Genomic DNA, 24034 nt, shown 5'->3' with positions numbered 1-24034 from the left:
ACCTGATGGGCAAAATATCTTTCTGGGAATGTTCTTTCAAAGAAAGATCCTTTTGTCCATGAACAATCTTTCTGTGATCATCTGTTTTACTCAACTTTATACTAATGTGTATGGGTACCTATGTACGTCTAGGGATACATTTCTGTCTCTCAGTGTCTATTCATTGAAGCGAACATAAAGCACACACCTTTATTCTGTGTCTATCCAAACAATATATGGCACATTAAATATGGCCACCCCCAGTAAATATAAGGAAAGATAAATGTCTACAACACGTAAAACACATACAAACACATATTTCTGTTTCATGTACCTATGATTGGGGAATAAAATGAAATATGTGATACATTTTCTTTTGATTCCTACGGTTTTAAACAGCCTGTTAGCCTTCGATGCCAGCCATTTTCTTCACAAAGCTTCGGGAGCCACTTTGGTATATAAATACATTTCCGTCTATTACTTAGCACCAGTTTAATGCCACTACTAAAGCAAGTCCTTGCAGCTGCCAACTAAAATGATTAGACTCAATCTTCTGTTTAGAAGCCATTTAGTAAATGTGGCTCCTATGTTAACAGTAAAATATGGATAATTCAAACATTAGCCATCTTTGAGGCTCTTTTACATTAGCAACAGGAGTAAGCAACGGATTGTAAAAGCCTTAGCCCTCTGCAATTATGGACATGTTGAACAATTCTAGAAACACTGTAATTTTTTTTATACTTGGCGAAACCAGCAGCGCTGCTTTAATCCTACTAACTGTGTGGTTACCTACTAAATCCTCTGAGTGCTTCTGACCCTCTAACAACTCGCTTAATAATATATATTAGGCCATATTCAAATATTGTGAATTTGCTATAGAAGTATTCTCAGGAAGAGTATGTTCACAGGTCACAAAAATCTCTGAATATATCTGAGTGGAGTTCATATAGATATATATGAACTAATGCTAATTCACATCTGCAACATTTAAAAATCCCTGAAAGAGAACCTTTCCTCACATGTCTGTTTTAGCAACTATTTGTATTCTTCCAATAATTCTGGAGCATTTATTTTTATGACTTACCATTCCTTATTATTCTTGCTAGAAATTATGAAAGAATTACTAGCAATTTGCAATGAAGGTCCAGAACGGGGTAACCAGGTGCGGGGGTGTCCCTGCACAGTCTTTTATTATCCAATTAGTGCTGCCAGATTTAGGCTGTGCAGGGACACACCCCAAACTGGTAACACCCACCTGGACTACATTGCAAACTGCCAGCAATTCATTCATAACGTTGTCAGGAATAATAGAGGATTGGTGCAACATAGAGTCATAAAAATAGATGATCCAGAATTGTATTTACATGGGGAATGCAAATAGTTACTAAAACAGAAATGTCAGAGAGATGATTTAGCTGAATATAGATGTGTCCTTCCATATCTTTACTCTTGACCCAGGCTAGCCCAAGACGAGATTAGTCTCATGACATGACTAGCACTAAAAAAAAAAAAAAAACAACTTTAGTGTTGCTATCCACTTCAAACAGAGCAACACAAAAGTTTTATTTCAATGCTGATCATGTCATGAGACTGATCTCATCTTGGGCTAGCCTGGGTCAAGAGTAAAAATATGGAAGGACTCATCTATATTCAGCTAAATCATCTCTCTGACATGTCTGTTTTAGTAACTATTTGCATTTCTCTGGCCAAGAATAAAGACACATACAGGGGATCTGTAAATGAACAAATTAAAAATGTTTGTTTGATATGGATTTTAACGCTGACTTCACTAATTTCCATACAATGTATGACATTATACAGCATTTCCGCAGGGAATCTGCAAGAGATTAGTGTTTGCTGTAGATTTCCAAATCTACAACATGCCTTCAAATAGAAGCAGATTTTTTCACAATGTGGGAATGGGTTTTGTACTGGCTACAAAAAAAATTTGCCATGTGTGAATTTGACCTAACCAAAAAATGTAAAGGTATATTTTGTAAACCTACAGTTCCTATAAAAAGTATTCACCAGTTTGACATTTTTCATATTTTATTGAGTAACATAATTTCATTAACATCCCCAGTAATTATCCCAAACAATGTTCGTATTCTGGGGGGTATTCTGAGATCTATTTCTTAGGCTGTGGTTGAACTAGATCCACAATTGTAATCTTGTTTTAAAAATCTAATTTTTTAAACAAGACCAAGATCATGTCACTAGACCCAAAACATTGTAAGTTACAGCCCTTAGAAATGGGTCCCAGTGAAAGCTATATATATCTGGAGCTTTCATTCCCAAATGGATTTCTAATTGCTTTATCGCTCCATGTATCTCAGCTAGCACTGTAGTCTTGTTTAAATGCTTAGATTGACAGCTTTAAAACATGGTCAAACATCTGTAGGCGCTACCCAGCTTGAGATATAAAAGGGAGTGATCTCTGCCAGCTTGGAGGAGGAAGAGCAGTGAGGGAGTGCTGAAAGGCTGCAGGAGGAAAGACAAAAAGATTATGTCTCCTTGTTTTACCTGTACATGTCCCAGGGGAAGGTTACATGGACTTCTGTGCATGTTATAAATCTCCCGTCACCCATCAATCAAAATCAACAATTAAAAAGTGACATTTTAAGGAGACTTTTTTCCAATTTTGATGTGACTGTTTAGAGGGTTAAACTGGTCAAAAGAAAATGACTATTTAAAGACTCTCTACAAAGATTCCTTACAAACACAAAATAATTGAATACAGGACCACTCATTCCATTCAAATCAGCATTTGTTATAGTACTGTTGGCATCCTTTACAGCTTTGATTCTCAATTGATCAATGCATGGGGGACACTGCAATGTTCCTAATTTTTTGCAAAACTGTTCAAGCCATGTCAAATTGCAGAGGAGAAAAGGGGGTTTTGTTACTTCAGCAAATAGCATTTTTTATGAAGAGAAAGTTAATGCAAGGCACTTACTAATGTATTGTGATTGTCCATATTGCTTTCTTTGCTGGCTTGGTTCATTTTTCCATCGCATTATACACTCCTTGTTTCCATGGTTATGACCACCCTGCAATCCATCAACGGTGGCCATGCTTGCATACTGTAGAAAAAAGTACCAGCCTATGCGAGCTCCCACGGTCCCGGCCACCAGAGATGCTGGCACTTTTTCCTACAGTGTGCAAGCACAGCCACCTCTGATGGATTTCAGGGTGGTTGTAACCATGGAAACAAGCAGTGTATAATAAGATGGAAAAATGAACCAATCCAGCAAATGTGGCAACATGGACAATTACAATACATTAGTAAGTGCAGGGGTGGATTGGCCATAGACCATACAGGGAAATTTTCCAGTGGGCCGATGCCCAGGGGGCCGGCCAGTGAAAGTTTTTGGGGATGTATCTTGTGCTGCTGACAGTATTTTGTGGTGGCCTGTGGTATATGGCTCTGTTGGGGTGGTATAATGTGCCAAAATATGATATTGCTGGCCCTGCCTTCCATCAATTTGGACCCAACTACAAAACAGGGCAACTTTAAGTGTTTTTTTCCAGGGCCACTTTAAGTTCCCAGTCCGCCCCTTAGTAAGTTGCTTGTGGTAAATTTCTCTACATAATAAATGCCACTTGCTAAAGTGATACAACCAATTTAAGTCCAGGAACTCAGCTGGATTTAGATCTAGAGTTTGATATGGCTGCTGCAAGATGTTGAAGGGGTTTTCTAGGAATTAAATACTTATGACCTATCCTCAAGACAGGTTGTCAATATCAGATCGGTGGGGGTCTGACCCCTAGCACTGCAGCCTCTTCATAGCATACCAAGCGCATTTATAGCAGCTGTGCTTGGTATTGCATTTCAATCTCCCTTAATCGACTTGAATGGTACTGAGCTGCCTAAAGGTCACTTGACCGATATATGTGACATTACAGGCCGAGGAAGAGAATGCTGGGATCACCAGAGTGTTGTGGTCCCTTCCAACAGCTGAATTGTGCGGGTGCCAGGGGTTCAACCTGCACTGATCAGATATTTATGAGATATCCTGAAGCTAGGTGATCAATACTTGTGTCCCAGAATACCCTTTTAAAGAGGTTTTCTAGTAATTATTTTTTATCAAGTGTCTGCTGCATGCCCCTTGAAACAGAAGATTCATATTTATCTGCTTCATGCCGCTCTGGTCTTCAGTGCTGCCTCCATCTTGCGGTCCCTGCGCTGTTCCATCTGGCTTGCCATGAGCATGTTCACATGCACCTCTACAGCCAATGAATGACTTCAGAGGTGACGTGCTGCTTGTGGCCACATCACCCCTGAAGCCAGTCATTGGCTGGAACAGTGTATGGCTCATAGCCAGCCAGATGATGGAGACAGCACCAGAGCGGCATGGAGTATGTAAGTATGAATCTTCTGTTTCAGGGAACATTCTGCAGGCACATAATAAAAAATGATTATTAGTGGGAAACCCCTTTAAGACTGCATTCAGATGCCCATAATAAAGTATAGCAAGATTTTATAGTCAGTATTATAGTTGCAAGACCAGGACCCCCTGCTGTTCTACTGAGTTTTTATAATGATAGCTTAGTTCAGTAGAACTGCAGAGGTCTACAGTTATATTATCACTCGATGCTACCTAGATATATTATCATCTCGATGCTACCTGACATTGTTTTTTGGCCGTTCCTTTTTTCTTTTCTTTTTAGATTCTTTTCTTTTTACAGCTGTAACCAGTGAAAAACCTAACATTCCACCTCAGCTGTATTAGCTTCTTACGCTGGCCATACACATTAGTCTTTTGTCTGGGTGCAGCAGGTTCGGGAGACACATCAATGTGTGTGGGGACCTTCCGACTCTCCCTCGACAGATGATATTTGAGAAGACAAGGTTAGGGCGAAATGAATACTGTTGCCTGATCCTTTTGTTCTTCTGGGAGATAAGCCACCATCAGAAGTGTCTGGCAGTAGCTTTCTCTGCTTTTGTCATGGAATACACATACACATTTAGCTGAACTTGTATGGAAAGATAGCTGTTGGCTGAACAATCGTTTGGCTTTAAAATGACTACACACATTAAATAAATGTCAGCTTAACTTTTGCTCCCAACTTTCCCCTGAGGACAGATGTCAGAGGAGATAAGGATCAGGCAGTTAGATTTCAATTGACTGATCTTTATGGTCTTGGGAGGATAAGCTAATGCCAGAAGAATCTGACAACAGCATTCTCTCCTCCCCAAGTCATATCATATGGATGCTTGGCCAAGCTGAGCAGGCATGTGTATTGGGGGTTGGAGAGTTAGCTGTCAGCCTACAGAATCTCATTATAGCATGCAATGCAATCTAAAAGCCCCATCTTATAGAGCAGGAGAAGCAGAGCAGATTGATGTATATTTTAGTGGGAAAAAAGTCATCAAAACTTATAATTATACATTTATGTCTCTGTTTTCTCCTGTGAAGAGCTATTGGTACAGGGAGGAGATGTTATCAGTGACTGACAGCTATCTCTGTATACACTCTAATAAACACAATGCTATCAGTCACTGATAACACCTCCTCACTGTACCAGTACGTATTTACAGAAGGTGGAAAAAAACAAAGGCATAAATATATAAATTACAGTTTTACTATATATTTTCCCACAATAACACATCAATCTGCTCAGCTTCTCCTGCTCTATAACATGGTGCTTTCAGATTGCACAGAAATTTTGTGTGACAGGTCCTCTTTAAACAGGGCCCTTTAGCTCTCCTCATGTGGCTCACCAGTAGTTCTAGAAAGAGGTATATGTATTCTACAATCACTTAATGGTGATGGTTCATGTTTGCCATAGTGGTGGCAAGAATAGTTCTCCACTGAACTATGTAGTCATGGTAAATGGATATTCCTGGATCCCATGGATAACAGGATAAATACTGCATGTCGAGCGAATGCAGCCATTGGAAGATACGATCACCTAACTTCTGGACAGAGTCAAACTGTGGCTATATTGACTGGTATGAGAAAAAATAAGAAAATATTATAAATGACATATTAGCAAGCCACTTATTTATGTCTTTCGTGGAGCTTCCCAAACTTGATTTGATAAGCATGGAGTTGCTTAATTAACTATTAATTACTGTAAAAAATGAAGATCACATAACACAATTTGTTAACAGATTTGTTTTCCTGTTGTTTTACAATAAAACTTGGAAAAGATGCATAAGATGTGAATACTTTTTATAGTCCCTGTAACTATATAGACATTCTTAACACTATTGCTTTGATAATTATAATTAGCACAATTATTATTGCTACAATAAGAAAAAGACTGATTTCATGTAACCAGGTATGTAAGTGCATAACAGTTTAAAGGTAATGTATAGAGTTCCAAACTATTTCTTGTGAGTGTACATGAGATCAGTCATATCATAAACTATAATTATGGAAAAAAAAATCGTCAAGTTTTTCTTCATACATATGCATTAAAACTAAAATTAAGCAATGATGACATTACATAATGTTTCACAGCCAATACTGTTCTCATAAGGAAGGATATAGCTGGGCCCCTAAAAGTAGTGTTCCGCTATTTTGTAATATCACAATATACTATAACAGAAGGCCCCTATCTCAGTTTTCCAGTTACACAATTTACATGCTTCTTCAATACTAGAACTAGAACATTTTAGTTCTCGAGATAATCTAGACCATTTTTGGTGTGCATTCTCCTTGGCAACTTTTTCACTGGAAGCAAACATTTTTACAAATACGGCAGACATGGTGCACATCCCAGTTAGTACACGAAAATGCTTTACATAGCATCTGAAGCATTATACACAAATCTGTTATATTTACATTTTTTTGTGTGCCTATATTAGTATATTATATATAAGTATATTAGTATATCCTTGTATTCCAGGGATCTCGGTGACTCTATATTACATATAATGATCCTCTTATGTATACACTATAAATCTGAACTCTGCACACTGTGAAACTTACTCACACCATAATCATTTGGCAAACAGCTATTCTTCTTAATTTATCCCATAAATGTGTTCTCAGTTTGGAGAGAGGAATAAGCTTCTGCTAGACACCTCTTGTGGCTGTTTATCTCCAGTGAGAACTAAGGATAATTCATGTTGAAATTCAACTTGACCAACACTTTTTTCCCTCAACATTGGGACATTCTCATTAGCTGGTTAGCCGAGACCACCGAATTCAGTGAGTTTGGGCCACAATAATCTAATGTGTATGGCTACCTATATGATCTTATTTTTGGACCTACACATTTTTTGGTGTAAAATTTTATTTACAAACGTAAACAGATTCAAATGTAACTATTATAACATTATGTAAGAAGTTTTTGTTAAAAGTATTCCCTGTGCACAATTATTCCAGACCGCTAATGTTGCACGAGCTGGAAGTGTTTCTTCATCAAACCCCTACGTGTCTAGAATGAGACTAGATGAAAAAGGTAGGTTACAATTTTAATTTACTATCTGTCAAAACATATCATGACGGAATTTTTTAAGTCAGGTTTGCCGGAGTAATTTGCAACAAATTTATCAAATGTCACTCGATGGTTAATAATAAATTTGTTGTATCTTTAAATCTAACGCTTCTGTCTTGAGATGTTGCTCCACTTTGCATCTGTTTAAAGTTGCTTAAAGAGCATTTGTCAGCATGATCAACCCAATTAAACCAGTCATATTGTCTGGGAGGGTTGATCATGCTGATTAAAACAATAACTTTGATTTCTCTGCAGGTGAAAAAAAAAATTATGTTCATTCATAGCAATGCATAGCTGGTGACTGGATTAGGCAGATGGTTCTCTGCAAGCATTGCCCACTTTGGACATTCTCTATGTTAAAATAAGCAGCTCAATGGGCGTCCTGCTGCACCGCCCCCCCATAAGCTGTGTGGGTGAACCTGGCAGCACGTATTTTTTTTTTAAATCAGATATTTTTTATTAAACAAGTATTCAAGATACAGGAAAAAAAAAAAAAAAAAGGGATGAGTATAGACAATCAAATTTGGCATTTAGAAAATTGTCAAGACTTTTTCCATAATTGACATCCATAGTTCAATATTGAAAGCAAAAAAAAAAAAAAATATACCCTTTGATATGTAACACAAAATAAAATAAACTGCTCCCCCCATACCCCACCTCCCAGCGATGAGACGGGTACTATAACACTTGTATAGGTAGCGTGTGTCAGAACGTTGAAGAAGATAGAACTGTCACCCTGGATAAGGTCTTAGCACCTTTACTTTCCATGATAAACTTGTCTCTTAACTCCTCCGCCCCAGATCACCCACGATAGTTATCATTCCCAATCCTGGTCTCGTATGTGCAAACTCAAAAATCACGCGCAGCTCCGAGGCCACTCCTCCCATCACAGCCAAGGCAACCATAAGCCAAACTATGCCGCATTGATCCTATAAGATACCCACTTGTCACAGATTTTTGTGAACTTGGCCAAGCACTGCCTTTTAATATATACCCTTTAATATATACTTTTTCCAGACAAATAATCTAAATAAAAAATTCAACAGCAGAAAAGGGCTGGGACTTAGCCAGTATTTAGCAATTAATTTCCTGGCCTGAAAGAGCAAATGCTGCAACCCCAGGTGCGAATTGCGATTTGTAATGTCCAACAGTCCCAACACACATGTCCTCGGACCAGGCGGGACCACAATGTGATAAGCATCTTCAATACAGGTTAGCATGCCTGTCCAGGAAATCCGAAGCTCCGTACACTTCCAGAACATGTGCATCAGGGATGCAGGACTCTCCCCACATCTAGGGCAGGAAGCATCATTCCTAACCCCAATCTTGAACAGAAAGGATGGAGTCCGGTATACACGGTGAACAAGAAGTAATTGGAACATACGCTGCCCAGTACGGCTTTCAATTGATCCTCTGATATATAACCAACCTCCTCCTCCCATTTTTGTTTGACCACCAAGGAGTCATGCCTCACAGATTTCATGAACAGATTCCTGTATATAGACGATATTAGTCCACTCGAGGATAGTGTTGAGCGCGAATATTCGAATATCTAATTTTTTTCGCAAATATCGGCACTTCGCTAATTCGCGAATATTTTGAATATAGTGATATAAATTCGATATTTTGAATTTATTTAATTTTTATTTTATTTTTTTAATCGTTATATTTCTTTCTTTCCCACTTCCCTGAAGTTGTTCTTACCTGTCCTTTGGATTCCTGGCTTCCTGGCTGCTCCAGTCAGTGCCCGTTGCCGCTTCTGCCGACTTCCGTGCTCATGGAGCGTCCCCATCACCATGGGAGCGTCTCCATATACTAGAATGTACTGTCGGATTTGAGAATTACGTTGAAATCGCAATTCGATTATTTCAAGTTATAATAATTGAATTTCGATTTTTACTTAAAGGCTACTCTCCTAAGTTAAAATCGAAATTCGATTATTATATCTTGAATTAATCGAATTGCGATTTCAACTTGGACCTGGTTTACTATGGTTGGCTTGGTAGAATTAGCGAATATGACGAATATATTCGTTATATTCCACAAAACGAAGATAGCGAAGTATTCTGCATCTTCGTTTTAGCTACCTATTCGTCAACTTCGTTAATTCTAGCAATCATATAGGAAAGTTTACTATAGAGACAGCTAAGTTTAATTCGCTATGCGATTATATGACTGCTTTTAAAAAAAAATAATAATAGAATAATTATAATACCTGATAATTATTATAATTATACTATTTATAAAAGCGAAGTTGATGAATAGGTAGCTAAAATGAAGATGCAGAATACTTCGTTATCTTCGTTTTGTGGAATATGACGAATACATTTGTTATATTCGTTTTGTGGAATATGACGAATACATTCGTCATATTCGCTAATTCTACCAAGCTAACCATAATAAACCAGGTCCAAGTTGAAATCACAATTCGATTAATTCAAGTTATAATAATCGAATTTCGATTTTAACTTCAATTTCGACGAATATAAAATGAATATTCTATCGAATATTCGCGAATTTCGTCGAAATCGAATATGGCACCTGCCGCTCATCACTACTCGAGGTAGTCATAGGTGAGAGCCATAGGTGAGAATCTGTTGCAGCAATGGGACTGTTGTACATGTAAGGGTACTTTCACATTAGCGTTTTCTTTTCCGTCATAGGGGCTCAATACCGGAAAAGAACTGATCAGTTTTATCCCCATGCATTCTGAATAGAGAGAAATCCGTTCAGGATGCATCAGGATGTCATCAGTTCAGTCACTGAATGGCGTTTTGCATGCTGCAGTATTATATACGTCCAAAATTCCGGATCAGTTTCCAGAATGCCGGATCCGGAATTAATTTTTTCAGACATGTTGTTTAGAAGTGGATCCACATTATTTTTCACATAGTGCCCAATATTTGATGAGACCACAATTCCCATGTACTTGAAACTGAGCAACCTGCAAACGGGTGGACAGGAGGGAGTGGCCAGCGGGGGCCGCGTCCAACGGAAACAGAATGGACTTGTCCCAGTTTATAAGAAGATCAGACTGGTCTCCAAAGTCTTGTATAAGGGACATTAATGGGCCTAAAGACCCCTCCACATACCCCACATATATGAGCAAGTTGTCCGCATATAGGGATATAGGTAGCATCCATTACCAAAGATAACATATCCGGGGACCCTATAGCTAGGTCAATCCTAAAGAGAGAGTGGTGAGAGCTGGAGAAACAGGAGAATCGGCGTATGTCTGGATTTCTCCCTCACCAGATATCGTGCAAATCAAGCTCTCATAGTACTGTGGTAAAGTTAGTGTCTCTATCTGCACCCGACGCCCCCATCCTGTCCAACCTTGAGGACGGGCAAGTATTGAAATCACCAATTATTAGAATGGGACATGGAGGGAGCTCCTCAACATAGGCCATTATCTCTTTAGAACTTCACCACTATAGGGGGGAGGAATATATACCACGACAAGGATAAAGGAGAAGTGGTAACAGGTACAATACAGGCACACATATTTACCCATAGGATCTATACGAGATGAGTGACATGTAAATGGCAGACATTTGTGTATAAGAACACTCACCCCCCTAGAATGCGTGGAGAGTGACGAGTGATATGAGTGGCCCACCCACGATTTGTGTAGCAAGTGAGTAGTGTTGGGAACCAAATGTGTCTCTGACAGGCATATCACTGCAGGCTGATAATGCTGCAGCGCAATAAACACCACCTCTCCCAGTCCCCTAACATTCCATCCTACAATTCTAAGTTTGTCAGCCATATTCTTCATGGTAATAAGTCATGCCAGGATAAATATCTCGGGAACTCTGGTGCTCTGACCATCTCTCCATCCAAAACCAGATTATCAGTGTACCCGTCTCACCGCTAAACCCACCCAATCCCCAAACCCATATAAACAGTTTAAACATAAAGTAATTTTCCAGAAATGAACTCCATAAAGAATGTAACAAAAACAATATATGGAGCAAAAAACATTCCTGTAGCCGGCACAGGCATAGTAAAAAAATTATTAAAAACATTTTGAATAAACATTAAGCAAGGTTGCTTCTCTAACCTGCCTCCTAGGCAGTACAGTCTGCAGTGTGCAACATATAAACGAATGATGTACTATATAAAATGCGTCCTCTCAACCAAGTGGCCTAAAACAGACGTATGCACTCTAGTAAAAGTATACCACCTTTTGTGAACCAATAGTAAGTATTATTACAGTTCTATCAGACGTCTAAGAGGTCTAATACTAAAGAGAGAAAGCACAGTAACAAGGTAAAAAAAACTATATATTGCACTTATCGGATGCGTCCTGCGAACCGAGCGGGATCCAAAAAAGTCCCACGTAATTTTAGGAGACATATTCAGCCTGTGCTCGCCGAAGCATTTTCAGGGAGCGTTCATTGGTTTCCAACCACTGGGTCGCATCCAACGGTGTTTCAAATATGCAAACTTCTCCATGCGCTACCACCGGCAGATTAGCAGGGTACAACATAGAATAGGGAATCTATAAGTCCCGTAGGTGACATTTCACATCTTGGAATTTCACTCTTCTGCGCTGGACCTCACCGGAAAAATTCGGAAATATAGATATTTTATTTCCATTGATTAGGAGATCAGGATGATCCCTGGCCTTCTTGAGGATAGTATCTCTGTTCCGGAAGTGCAGCAGCTTCATCAGGACTGGACGAGAGGGGCCCCTGGTGGCGGAGTGCGGAATGGCACCCTATGTGCTCTTTCAATGGCAAACACACAAGATAAAGAGTCCTTGCCAAATTTAAGGGTCAGCCAATCTTCAAAAAACACCCCTGGGTCAGACCACTTAGCCTTTTCAGAGACCCCAATCAGCCTGAGATTTTTTCTGCGTGACCTATTTTCTAGGTTGTCAGTTTTGGACATTAATAAAGACACATTATGTATAATTCTGCCGAGATCCCTCTTCACTGGGGGTAGATGATCTTTGATCCTCTCATTCACCTGCCTGAGGTCTTGCCTGATGAGGTAGACATTTTCCTGCAGACTGCCCATATGTATATGAAGAATATGTAATGAGCTGCTGCAGTGTTGCACTTTCGTAAAGATATCTTTAATGGTGGGCTCATCTCCAATAGTAACAGAGTGCTCCAACTCCATAAGTTTGACTGGTACTTTACAGGATGGGGCGTTTCCCCCCTGATGATAGTAAGACTGACATTTTGGGGGCCATGAGAACCTCTTCAGAGCCTCCAGAAGGGTTTGGAATGGGCTACCCTAAGGGGTATACAGGGGTGTTGACCGTTAGTGTCAGAGGGGGCACAGGAGGAGCGAGCTTATTTTTTCAGACCTCTGCCGGGGTGCCATCTTGTTTTGCGGTTGCCGAAAATCCGACGTCTCTCTGCTCCCTCTCCCTTTTCCCTGTGCGAGTCATTCTGGCACAGGAGGGAAGCTGCCCAGGGTCTGTAGAAACGATAAGTAGTGCTGCAGACTGAGGATGTTGGAGGATTACAGAAAGGCAGGACGGGAGCCGTTCAGTGCTGCATCCTCTCACATGCCCAACAAGGCCACGCCCCTTGCAGCAAGTATTTAATTCTCCTACTTCTCCTACACCATAGAGAAAGTAATACCTTACACGGGGTTGCATCATGGTGCTTGTCCTTCCCACGTAGAAGAAAATCAGTGTTAGAAATGGTATATGGTAAGTTGGGACCTTGCTACAGATTTTGCACTGGTATTTAACATATGGGTTTAGCATGGCTTTAGTTGTATTTTATCACATATGTATTTATCACCAACAGGTACTGGCTCATCATTGTATTCAATGCCAATGGACACTGACGTATATCGTGGAATATATGAAGATCCTGAAGAGCTAAGGGCTCAAACTGTGAAAATACAACGAGAACAACTTACTTTGGATGATGTTGAACTTGGTTCTGGAAACTTTGGAACTGTGAAAAAAGGAGTTTTAAAAATGACAAAGTAGGTATCCAAGAACTATTATACTCCCTACACAAATCACTACACAAATACTTACTGAACTGTCTGCTGGGATTTTGTAATGTCTTGTGTCCATTTATCTATATGTAGGTGGCTGAATATAGTCATCGAAAGGCCAGAAAAGGAATCCTGAGATTTAAAAAATCCTAGCTTCCCACAAGCTAATGAAAAAAACTGTAAATTGAGAAAAGTTATTGCAATATGATAATAATAATTCAAAAGAATCCCCCCCAAAAATCCCCCCCCCCCATATGGGCAATATATGGAAAAGAGAAAATAGCCATATCCATCCTCAGACAACTGTTTTGGAGTGTTTGCCCCTCATCAGTGCAGAGTAGAATTCTGGCTGTCTGAGTGAGATGTGTTTGGTACACCTAATAGGAGGTACTGGATCTTGTTAAGTAGAACTACTGTGTATGTAGATTTAGTGGCAAAGATCCAATGGAAAATAATAAGCAAAGAGGTATCTACCTGAGAAAGAAAACCATCTTAGTAGTGACACATTCTGAATGTGACTCCTGTGAGTCAATGTCTGACTTGCGAGATGGTTCTCTTTCTCTGAGATTGTTACTCTATGGAGCATTGCTACTATGTCTCCATACCCTAAAAATCCTTCAGGACAGCCAGTACCTTCTCTATATATGCACCAGAAAATTAAATAAAATTAAAATTTTATTTGGATGTACTTGATAAATAGGACTTTTACTTTGTTCCTTCAAATTCAAGTTTCTAAGGTGCTCTGTATATTATAATTAGAGATGAGCAAAGTTTTAAAAAATTGGATTCGGATGATTCGCAGAACTTCGTCAAGTAATTTGATTTGTTGCCAATTAATTTGTCACGAATCACAATGAATCTGGTATACCCCTGCCCAATCATATTCATCCCACTTGGTTGCCCAATCAGATTGTGAAGGCTTGGAACTCAAACTGCAGGGAGACTGCAGAGAGAGTGCATTGCCGTGTACATTAGGTTCTAGTGCACCCATATTCATAGTTAATTTGTTCTATAGGTACTGTGCCATCAGTATTACTGGCAGTTATAATTTATCACCATCTATATCAGTGTACAGGGCACCAAGATTCATAGCTAATCCCTTCTAGTAGCTTCTGAATTACTGTGTGTCAGTATTACAGGTTAAAAAAGCGTCAGGTCTAATTTATCACAACGGACTTAACTGTGCAGTACCCCAAGATTCAAGTAGTGGTCCCATGACAGAGTGGGGACAGTGGCAGCAACAGCAGTAGTAGTAACCATGACAAAAGTGGCCCTATGACAGTGGGGACGGTGGCAGCAGAAACAGTGGCAGTAATGATGACAAGAGTGGCCCCATGACAGAGTGGGGACAGTGGTGGACGCAGCTACAGTGGCAATAGTAGCCCCATCACAGAGTGGGGATGCTGGTGGCAGCAGCAGCAGTACAGCAGTGGCATTAGTGACCCCAAAACAGAGTGAGGATGGTGGCAGCAACAGTAGTGACCCCATGACAGAGTGGGGACGTGGTGGCAGTAGTGGCCCCATGACAGTGTGAGGATGGTGGTGGTAGCGGCAGCAGTGGCAGTGTGGGGAAGGTTAGTAATGAGCGAAGTTTTGAAAACTTAAATTTGGTCGATTTGATGAACTTTAACAAGAAATTTGATTCATTACGAACTAATTTGTCACGATTCACTATAAATGAGGTATACCGTACATCACTGTGGCTCAGGGAATGTATGGAGCGGGCTGCTGCCTTGAGCCCGCTCCATAAATGGGGGTGCCGGCTGTATCATACAGCAGACAACGGGCCGCAATGATGGGGAATGGTGATTAGGGTGAATAGGACAAGGGATCAAAAGATCCCAGGTCTTAGCCCCCTAAGGGGTTAAAAGTTGTCACTGTAAAAGTAAAAATAAATAAATGTTTAACCCTTAGGATACTGGAGTTTTTTTCTTTTTTGCGTTTTCATTTTTCTTCTCTATCGTCCTTGAACCACAACTTTTTTTTTTCCATTCACATAGCTGTATGAGGGCTTATTTTTGTGGGACAAGTTGTACTTTCTTATTCCACCTTTGAATATGGCATACAATGTAGTAGGAAGCGGGAAAAAAAGCGCAATTCCGCCACAATTTTATGGGATTGAATCCCACGGTGTTCCGTTTGTGGCAAAACTTAAATGTGCCCTTCATTCTATGGGTCAGTAAGATTACAAAGATACCACATACAGTGGATATAAAAAGTCTACGCACCCCTGTTAAAATGTCAGGTTTCTGTGATGTCAAAAAATGAGACAAAGATAAATAATTTCAGAACTTTTTCCACCTTTAATGTGAACTATAAACTGTACCACTCAATTGAAAAACAAACTAAAATCTTTTAGGTAGAGTGAAGAAAAAATATAAAAATAAAATAATATGGTTGCATAGGTGTGCACACCCTTAATACTAATACTAATACTTTGTTGAAGTACCTTTTGATTTTATTACAGCACTCAGTCTTTTTGGGTATGAGTCTATCAGCATGGCACATTTTGACTTGGCAAGATTTGCCCACTCTTCTTTGCAAAAACACTCCAAATCTGTCAGATTGCGAGGGCATCTCCTGTTCACAGCCCTCTTCAGATCCCCCCACAGATTTTTTATCGGATTCAGGTCTGGGCTCTGGCTGGGCCATTCCAAAACTTTAATCTTCTTCTGGTGAAGCCATTCCTTTGTTTATTTGGATGTATGCTTTGGGTCATTGTCATGCTGAAAGATGAAGTTCCTCTTCATGTTCATCTTTCTAGCAGAAGCCTGAAGGTTTTCTTGCCAATATTAAAATCCAGCAATTGTAGATATGATTCTGTATAATGGGTTGAAAAGTAAGGAATACTGTATTTAAGTCCAGCTAGAGCATAACCCTTGTAGAGAGATAAACTTTAATATTACTAATACAACAAAAAAGTGTCCAGTGGTGTCCAAACGCATACCAGACCACCGAGATTAGAACATGCTAGTTTGAAATGGGGGATATAACCCTAAATACATGCCCTGAGGCTAGACCCTCTGCCCAGGGGCGACTCCTGATGGTGGAGACCCCCCGTCCTCGAACCTAGCTCCTGACTTACCCTATTGAGAATGGGCTGATTCTCGTTAATCTAACGGTGGACTAATATATGCATGGACAGAGAGGACCTAATACAAAACACAGAGTGCACAATGTATACAACCCTAATGGTGCATAATACCAAGAGGTACACGGTGCAACAGACTATTTATATAAAAGACACCTTCATAAGATAGCAATTGATATCACAGAGTAATTCTGTGACCAACTCCAACGCGTTTCCCCCACGGTGTGGGATCATCAGGGGGTAAATGAATTTAGATATTTGTATGGATAAATAGATTAAGAATTGTCGAACGGAAGGAGGCCCAAACAATTTTGGGGTATCTGTAGAAAGGGTAGGTATGACCGTTCGACATGAAATGGTGTCAAATGCCGGTCAATAGTGAGATTAAAAGATTGGACCAGATGACAATCCTGGGAGGAAAAGAAGGAGGAGCAGACACCGCCTGTCTTGATATGTGGACAAGTATATTTCACATGGGCCAACCTCAAAATAGGTATCTGTAGAAAAAAGAGAAGAATACACATATATATATATATATATATATATATATATGCATGTATTTACATCCAAACACCAATATTAGTTGCGTGAGAGAGCACCACCAAAATAGGCCTTGTTCAAGGGAGTCACTCACTGTGTCCAGGGGAATTTCAGTGCACACATAAAGACAAAGTCGGTCTCCCAATCACAGCCCACAGGGTCGTGGGTAACCTTGAGGTTAATTGTGTTCAAGGAGACCAGCATTCATGATTGTCACTAGCAACGATAGGCTGAAACACAATATATAGTAGCCGGTCATTATAAAGTCATATTGTATGGGACCCCCACAGTGTAGGTCCAATGGGTATAGAAAGTAGGCATCCCTCGAACAAGGCCTATTTTGGTGGTGGTCTCTCACGCAACTAATATTGGTGTTTGGGTGTAAATACATGCATATATATATATATATATATATATATATATATATATGTGTGTATTCTTCTCTTTTTTCTACAGATACCTATTTTGAGGTTGGCCCATGTGAAATATACTTGTCCACATATCAAGACAGGCGGTGTCTGCTCCTCCTTCTTTTCCTCCCAGGATTGTCATCTGGTCCAATCTTTTATTCTCACTATTGACCGGCATTTGACACCATTTCATGCCGAACGGCCATACCTACCCTTTCTACGGATACCCCAACATTGTTTGGGCCTCCTTCCGTTCGACAATTCTTAATCTATTTATCCATACAAATATCTAAATTCATTTACCCCCTGATGATCCCACACCGTGGGGGAAACGCGTTGGGGTTGGTCACAGAATTACTCTGTGATATCAATTGCTATCTTATGAAGGTGTCTTTTATATAAATAGTCTGTTGCACCGTGTACCTCTTGGTATTATGCACCATTAGGGTTGTATACATTGTGCACTCTGTGTTTTGTATTAGGTCCTCTCTGTCCATGCATATATTAGTCCATCGTTAGATTAACGAGTATCAGCCCTTCTCAATAGGGTAAGTCAGGAGCTGCCAGCCTAGGTTCGAGGACGGGGGGTCTCCACCATCAGGAGTCGCCCCTGGGCAGAGGGTCTAGCCTCAGGGCATGTATTTAGGGTTATATCCCCCATTTTAAACTAGCATGTTCTAATCTCGGTGGTCTGGTATGCGTTTGGACACCACTGGACACTTTTTTGTTGTATTAGTAATATTAAAGTTTATCTCTCTACAAGGGTTATGCTCTAGCTGGACTTAAATAAATTTTCTTGCCAATATTGACTGGTATTTGGAACTGTTCAGAATTCCCTCTAGCTTAACTAAGGTCCCAGTTCCAGCTGAAGAAAAACAGCCCCAAAGCATGATGCTGCCACCACCATGCTTCACTGTGGGTGTTCTTTTGGTGATGGTGTTCTTTTGGTGATGTGAAGTGCTGTTTTTGCACCAAACATATCTTTTGGAATTATGGCCAAAAAGTTCAACCTTGGTTTCATCAGACCATAACACCTTTTCCCACATGCTTGTGGGAGACTACAGATGTGTTTTTGCAAAATGTAGCCTGGCTTGAATGTTTTTCTTAGTAAAAAAAAGGCTTTCGTCTTGCCACTCTACCCCATAGCCCAGACATATAAAGGATACGGGAGATTGTTGTTACATGTACCCCACAGCCAGTACTTGCCAGATATTCCTGCAGCTCCTTTAATGTTGCTGTAGGCCTCTTGGTAGCCTCCCAGACCAGTTTTCTTCTCGTCTTTTCTTCAATTTTCGAGGAACGTCCAGTTCTTGGTAATGTCACTGTTGTGCCATATTTTCTCCACGTGATGATGACTGTCTTCACTGTGTTCCATGGTATATCTAATGCCTTGGAAATTCTTTTGTACCCTTCTCCTGACTAATACCTTTTAACAATGAGATCCCTCTGATGCTTTGGAAGCTCTCTGTGGACCATGGCTTTTGCTGTGGGATGTGACTAAGAAAATTTCAGGAAAGACCAACTAGAGCAGCTGAACTTTATTTGGGGTTAATCAGAGGCACTTTAAATGATGGCATGTGTATGCTGACTCTTATTTAACATGATTTTGAATGTGATTGCTTAATTATGAGCACAGCTACATCCCCAGTTATAAGAGGGTGTGCACACCTATGAAACCACATTATTATTTTTTTGTTTTTGTTTTCTTCCCTCCACCTAAAATATTTCAGTTTGTTTTTCAATTGAGTGGTACAGTTTATAGGTCACATTAAAGGTGGAAAAAGTTCTGAAATGACATTTTAACAGGGGTGTGTAGCCTTTTTATATCCACTGTATGTATAGGGTTTTTGATATCTAAATAGTGTAAAAATTAATTAATACTTTGAAAAAATGGCATGACCATATTCTGATCCCAATAACTTTTTAATAGTTATATTTACAGAGCTGGGGTCTAATTTTTGGCGGGACTATCTGAAATTTTATTTGATCACATTTTATTAAAAAAATTTGTGTAAGAGTAGCGTTGAAAAAATGGCAAATTGGCCATTTCAATCCTTTTTTCTGTTACACTATTTGCTGTATTGGAAAAATATTTTAATAGTATGGGTATTTTCGGTCACGGTGATACCCATGATGTTTAAATTTTTTATTTTATTTATGTATTTACTTTTTTATTATACTTTAAATTTTTTAATTTTTATATTTTTTTCCCCTTTTTTATTATGATTTTGAAGCTTGTATTTGAGCCTACAAAATCCATTTTTTTGTTTTTGTTTTAGTTCTGAACATTCATGGATTTTTTACATCCATTTAAAGGGGTTGTCCAAGTCATAAAAAACATTTATATAGTACTTTAAATTTAATGGTCAGTAATATATAACTAAGCTATGCAGGTTTTAGGCCCCAAAAATTATATTTCCACATTTCCCTGGTTCTTTTCTGGCCTCTGTTTGCCTGGAATAACAAGAACCTCTGAAGTTTCCTCATGACTATTTTTTGCCCCTCCCTCTGCTCTGCAGAGGGAGTGAATACAAGTCTGCCCTCAGTGAAATGTCTGACTGTTGGGATACTCATAAACATGTATGTGTAGAACTACAAGTTCCAGCTGTACGTTGACACTGCTGATACACACAGGACCTTCCCCCTACCTGTTGTTGTACAATGCTCTGCAGAACTCCTTCAGTCTGTCAGCTCTGTGTTGGCAGGATGAGGAGGGAAGATCCTCTGTCTCTTCACTGCCTGCAGCTACTGAGTAAAGCCTCCAGCCCTCTGTGATGCTGAAGCGGTTAAAGTTTCCTGAAGAATCCAGGAAGACGGTAGACTGCAGTGCAGGGGGAGTGGCCAGCGCAGTGACGTCTCGTGTACAGACACATATTTGCTCTCTCAGGCTTGTGCACAAAACATCATTAGAGCAAGGAGAGAAGCTGACATCACAGGTCATGTGATCCTCAGTGAAATCTGAGAAAGGAGCCATTGCAGATAAAGTAAGTGCATTGTAAAGCCCTTACATTTTCCTACAAAGAACAAAAAATAAATCGGACAACCTCATTAATGATCAGACTTGATCATTGCCACCTGCCACCTGCTGACCAAAATAAGAATTGCAGCTTAAATTCCCTGGGTCTCTTCAGCGAGACCTAACACATTTAAATCAATCACGGCATCCCTTTTTGGCTGCAGAGGATGCCAGTAAGACGTTTTTCACCCTTTAGATGGCGTGGTCTCACTTGATCATGGCATCTAAAGGCTTTAATTACCGCGATCGGCAATATTGCCAGTCGCGTTAATTAGCCGGGGGTCTCTGCTGTTTGAAATAGCCGAGACCCGCTGGCCATGACTTGCCCATCGCTCCAGCGCCGTACATGTATGGATATGGTAGTGAGAGGTTAAATCACCCCCCTTTCTCAAATATACATATAAAAAATGTATAAAAAAAATAATAGAATAACATTGATCAAAAAGTTGTATATTCCACAAAAATGGTACTATTAAAATCAGAATTTCATCCCACAAAAAAACAAGCCCCAAAAGTTATGGCTATCATAAAATGGTGATGGAAATAAAATGCGGATTTTCTTCAAAGGTTTTTATTTTTTTAAGTAGTAGATTAAGGCTACTTTCACACTAGCAGCAGTCTTCTATAATGGGTGCGGGCCTGAGGTCCGGCCACAGCACGGCAAACATGCCGAGAGGCGACTGAAATAAAACTACAACATGTCACAGTTTTATTCCGGCCTCCTCTCGTCATGTTTGCCATGCTGCGGCCGGACCTCAGGCCCGCACCCATTATAGTCAATGGGGCTGGAGCATACTTTCGGCTGCATGGTGCACTAGCGGCAGCACGGATCCGGCAGGCTGTTCCCCCATCGAAACAGCCTGCCGGAGAAGGCTCCTGCCGGAGAAGGCTCCACTAGTGTGAAAGTAGCCTAAAAAAAATTCAAGTTTGGCATCGCAGTATTCATATTGAGCTGCTGAATAAGGACGTTATGACATTTTCAGTGCACAGTGAACACTGTGATGTCAAAACCCTTTTTTTTTGTTTTTTAGCTTAACCACACAAAGTTTTTTATTAAACAATTTTACAATAACAGACATGGTAAATTGAATGGTGCTCTTAAATAATACAACTTATCCCCCCAAAATAAGCCCTCGTATGACTATATGAATGGAACATTTAAAATGTTATGGCTATTGGAACATTGGGAGGAAAAAAGGAAAATGCAAAAACAACCCCACCCCCTATTTGTGAACCCACTTCTCCAACCCCAGCCACTCTCCTGCCCTACAGGTCGAAGATCCCTTCTTCTGCCATCTGCTTTTCCACTTTTTTCCTCATCATCTAATACCGATATGTCATCAGGAATATCCATCTCCTCCTCTCTCTGCATCATGCTGACTTTTCTAAGACACAAAGACCGCAAAGGATGATTTGGAAAATGTAAAGCCAGCAAAAGATGAGGATGGTCATCATTGAGACCTGGCCCCTCTAAGGGGTGCATAAAAAAATTATGTTTTCAATATTCTACTACATACTACTTCCATAGTCGACTACATGGAAAGGGAGGGACTGTAGTACTAGTTACTTGGCCAAATGTACGTTCAGCTTCTGCACCGTTGGATGAGGGCACGCATACTGTTGCCTTTTTGCAAACACCCCGATGATCAATTGCGGTCGAAACAAGTAACGAGAAGAAGGAGGAGCATCAGGAGCAATAGATGACATTGAAGTCCATGGGAAGAAATGGCGGCTTCCTTCTGCTGACGTTGATGAGCCCTGACTGCTGGAGAGGGGGTGCAGGCCAGTGGGAGAGTGGTTCCTTTGGAGGGCCCAGGCAACTGTCTGTTGGCCAAAGTGTACAGTAACTGTACCAGTAATTTAACAGATTAACTATGAATGTTGCAGCAGTCGAACAAGATGCACGCTGAGATATATTAGACTACCCTTTAATACTGCGATAATATATATCAGCTAAAAGATTAACTGGGATTGTGTCAGCAGTTGAACAAGATGCACACGGCAATACAATAGAGCGCCCTTTCTATATATAAAATAAGAGATTAACTGCAAATGTGTTAGTAGTAGAGTTGAGCGGACACCTGGATGTTCGGGTTCGACGGGTTTGGCCGAACTTCACAAAAAAGTTTTAGTTCGGAACCCGAACTTAAGCCCGAACCCTATTGAAGTCAATGGGGACCCGAACTTTTGAGCACTAAAATGGCTGTAAAACTGTCATGGAAAGGGTTAGATGGCTAGAATGCCAGCAAAATGTGGTTAAGAGCATGGCAAGTGCCTTTAAATAACATAAAATACATTTTAAAAAAAAAATTATAATCGTGATCTAGGAGGATGAGGTCCATATGGAGTAGGAGGTTGAGGAGGCGGTGGATGTGGCGGTGAAGGTGGAAGCGGTGGTGGAGAAGGTAGCCTACACAGTTTTGTGGTTTTAAATTTATTTTTATTTTTTTAAATTAGGGTACACCCCAAAACATTGGGAAATATAACATGTAATAACCCCCTCCAGTCGTGCTAAACACACGTTTAGACAATACACTGGCTGCAGGGCAGGCCGGCACCTCCAAGGCGTAAAGGGCAAGCTCAGGTCATGTGCCCAATTTGGAGACCCAGAAGTTGAAGGGGGCAGACCCATCATTCAGTACATGTAGGCGTGTGCACACATACTGCTCCACCATATTGGTGAAATGCTGCCTCCTGCTAAGACGTTCCATATCAGCTGGTGGTGCTGGTTGTTGTGGCGTGCTGACAAAGCTTTTCCACATTTCGGCCATGCTAACCCTGCCTTCTGAGGTGCTGGCGGTGCCCCAGCTGCGTTGGTGACCTCTTCCTTTTCCTCTGCATTCGCCTTGTGCTTCCACTGTGCCCACGCTGTCAGGTGGGAATGCCACCAGCAGCGCGTCTACCAGCTTGCGCTTGTACTCGCACATCTTATGATAATGGGGATCCAGCAGCGTGGCCACCCAGTAATCAGCACAAGTTAGAATGTGGGCAACTCGGCGGTTGTTGTGGAGACACTGCAGCATGTAATCGCTCATGTGTGCCAGGCTGCCCAGAGGCAATGAAAAGCTGTCCTCTGTGGGAGGTGAATCGTCTGTGTCCTCTATATCCCCCCATCCAAGCACCAGTGATGGCCATAAGCTGGTCTGGATGCCACCCTGCTGTGAACATGGTTCCTCCTCCTCCATCTCCTCATAATCCTCCAGAACTGTGGCTGGACAATTGTGTACCTGGCGTTGTGGGTACAGGAACCCACCCTCGGAGCCACTTGTGAATGACTGGCCGGAAACCCTACGAAATGATCCCTCTTCCTACTCCTCCCCCTGTGCCACATCCTCTTCCATCATCGCCAGCAGCGTTTTTTCAAGGAGGCATAGAAGTGGGATAGTTATGCTGAGAACGGTGTTATCCCCACTGGCCATGTTGGTGGAGTACTCGAAACAGCGCAACAAGGAACACAGGTCTCGCATGGAGGCCCAGTCATTGGTGGTAAAGTGGTGCTGTTCCGCAGAGCGACTCACCCGTGCGTGCTGCAGCTAAAACTCAACTATTGCCTGCTGCTGCTCGCACAGTCTGGCC

General features: G+C 40.7%; 1 protein-coding gene across 4 annotated transcripts in view; it reads left to right on the top strand.

Moving 5' to 3' along the window:
- The window catches only part of SYK (spleen associated tyrosine kinase), a 164538-nt gene that overhangs the window by 103628 nt on the left and 36876 nt on the right, over positions 1–24034 (top strand). For all 4 annotated transcript variants that reach the window (XM_044273331.1, XM_044273322.1, XM_044273346.1 and 1 more), the window contains 2 exons: positions 7320–7395; positions 13203–13386. In XM_044273331.1, the coding sequence (XP_044129266.1) occupies positions 7320–7395; positions 13203–13386 (260 nt within the window). The remainder of the gene's footprint in view (positions 1–7319; positions 7396–13202; positions 13387–24034) is intronic.

This window comes from Bufo gargarizans, chromosome 1 (assembly GCF_014858855.1).
Source record: "Bufo gargarizans isolate SCDJY-AF-19 chromosome 1, ASM1485885v1, whole genome shotgun sequence".
Lineage (NCBI taxonomy): Eukaryota > Metazoa > Chordata > Amphibia > Anura > Bufonidae > Bufo > Bufo gargarizans.
The sequence above is the reverse complement of the archived record's forward strand: the minus strand, read 5'-3'. Positions and strand labels throughout refer to the sequence as shown.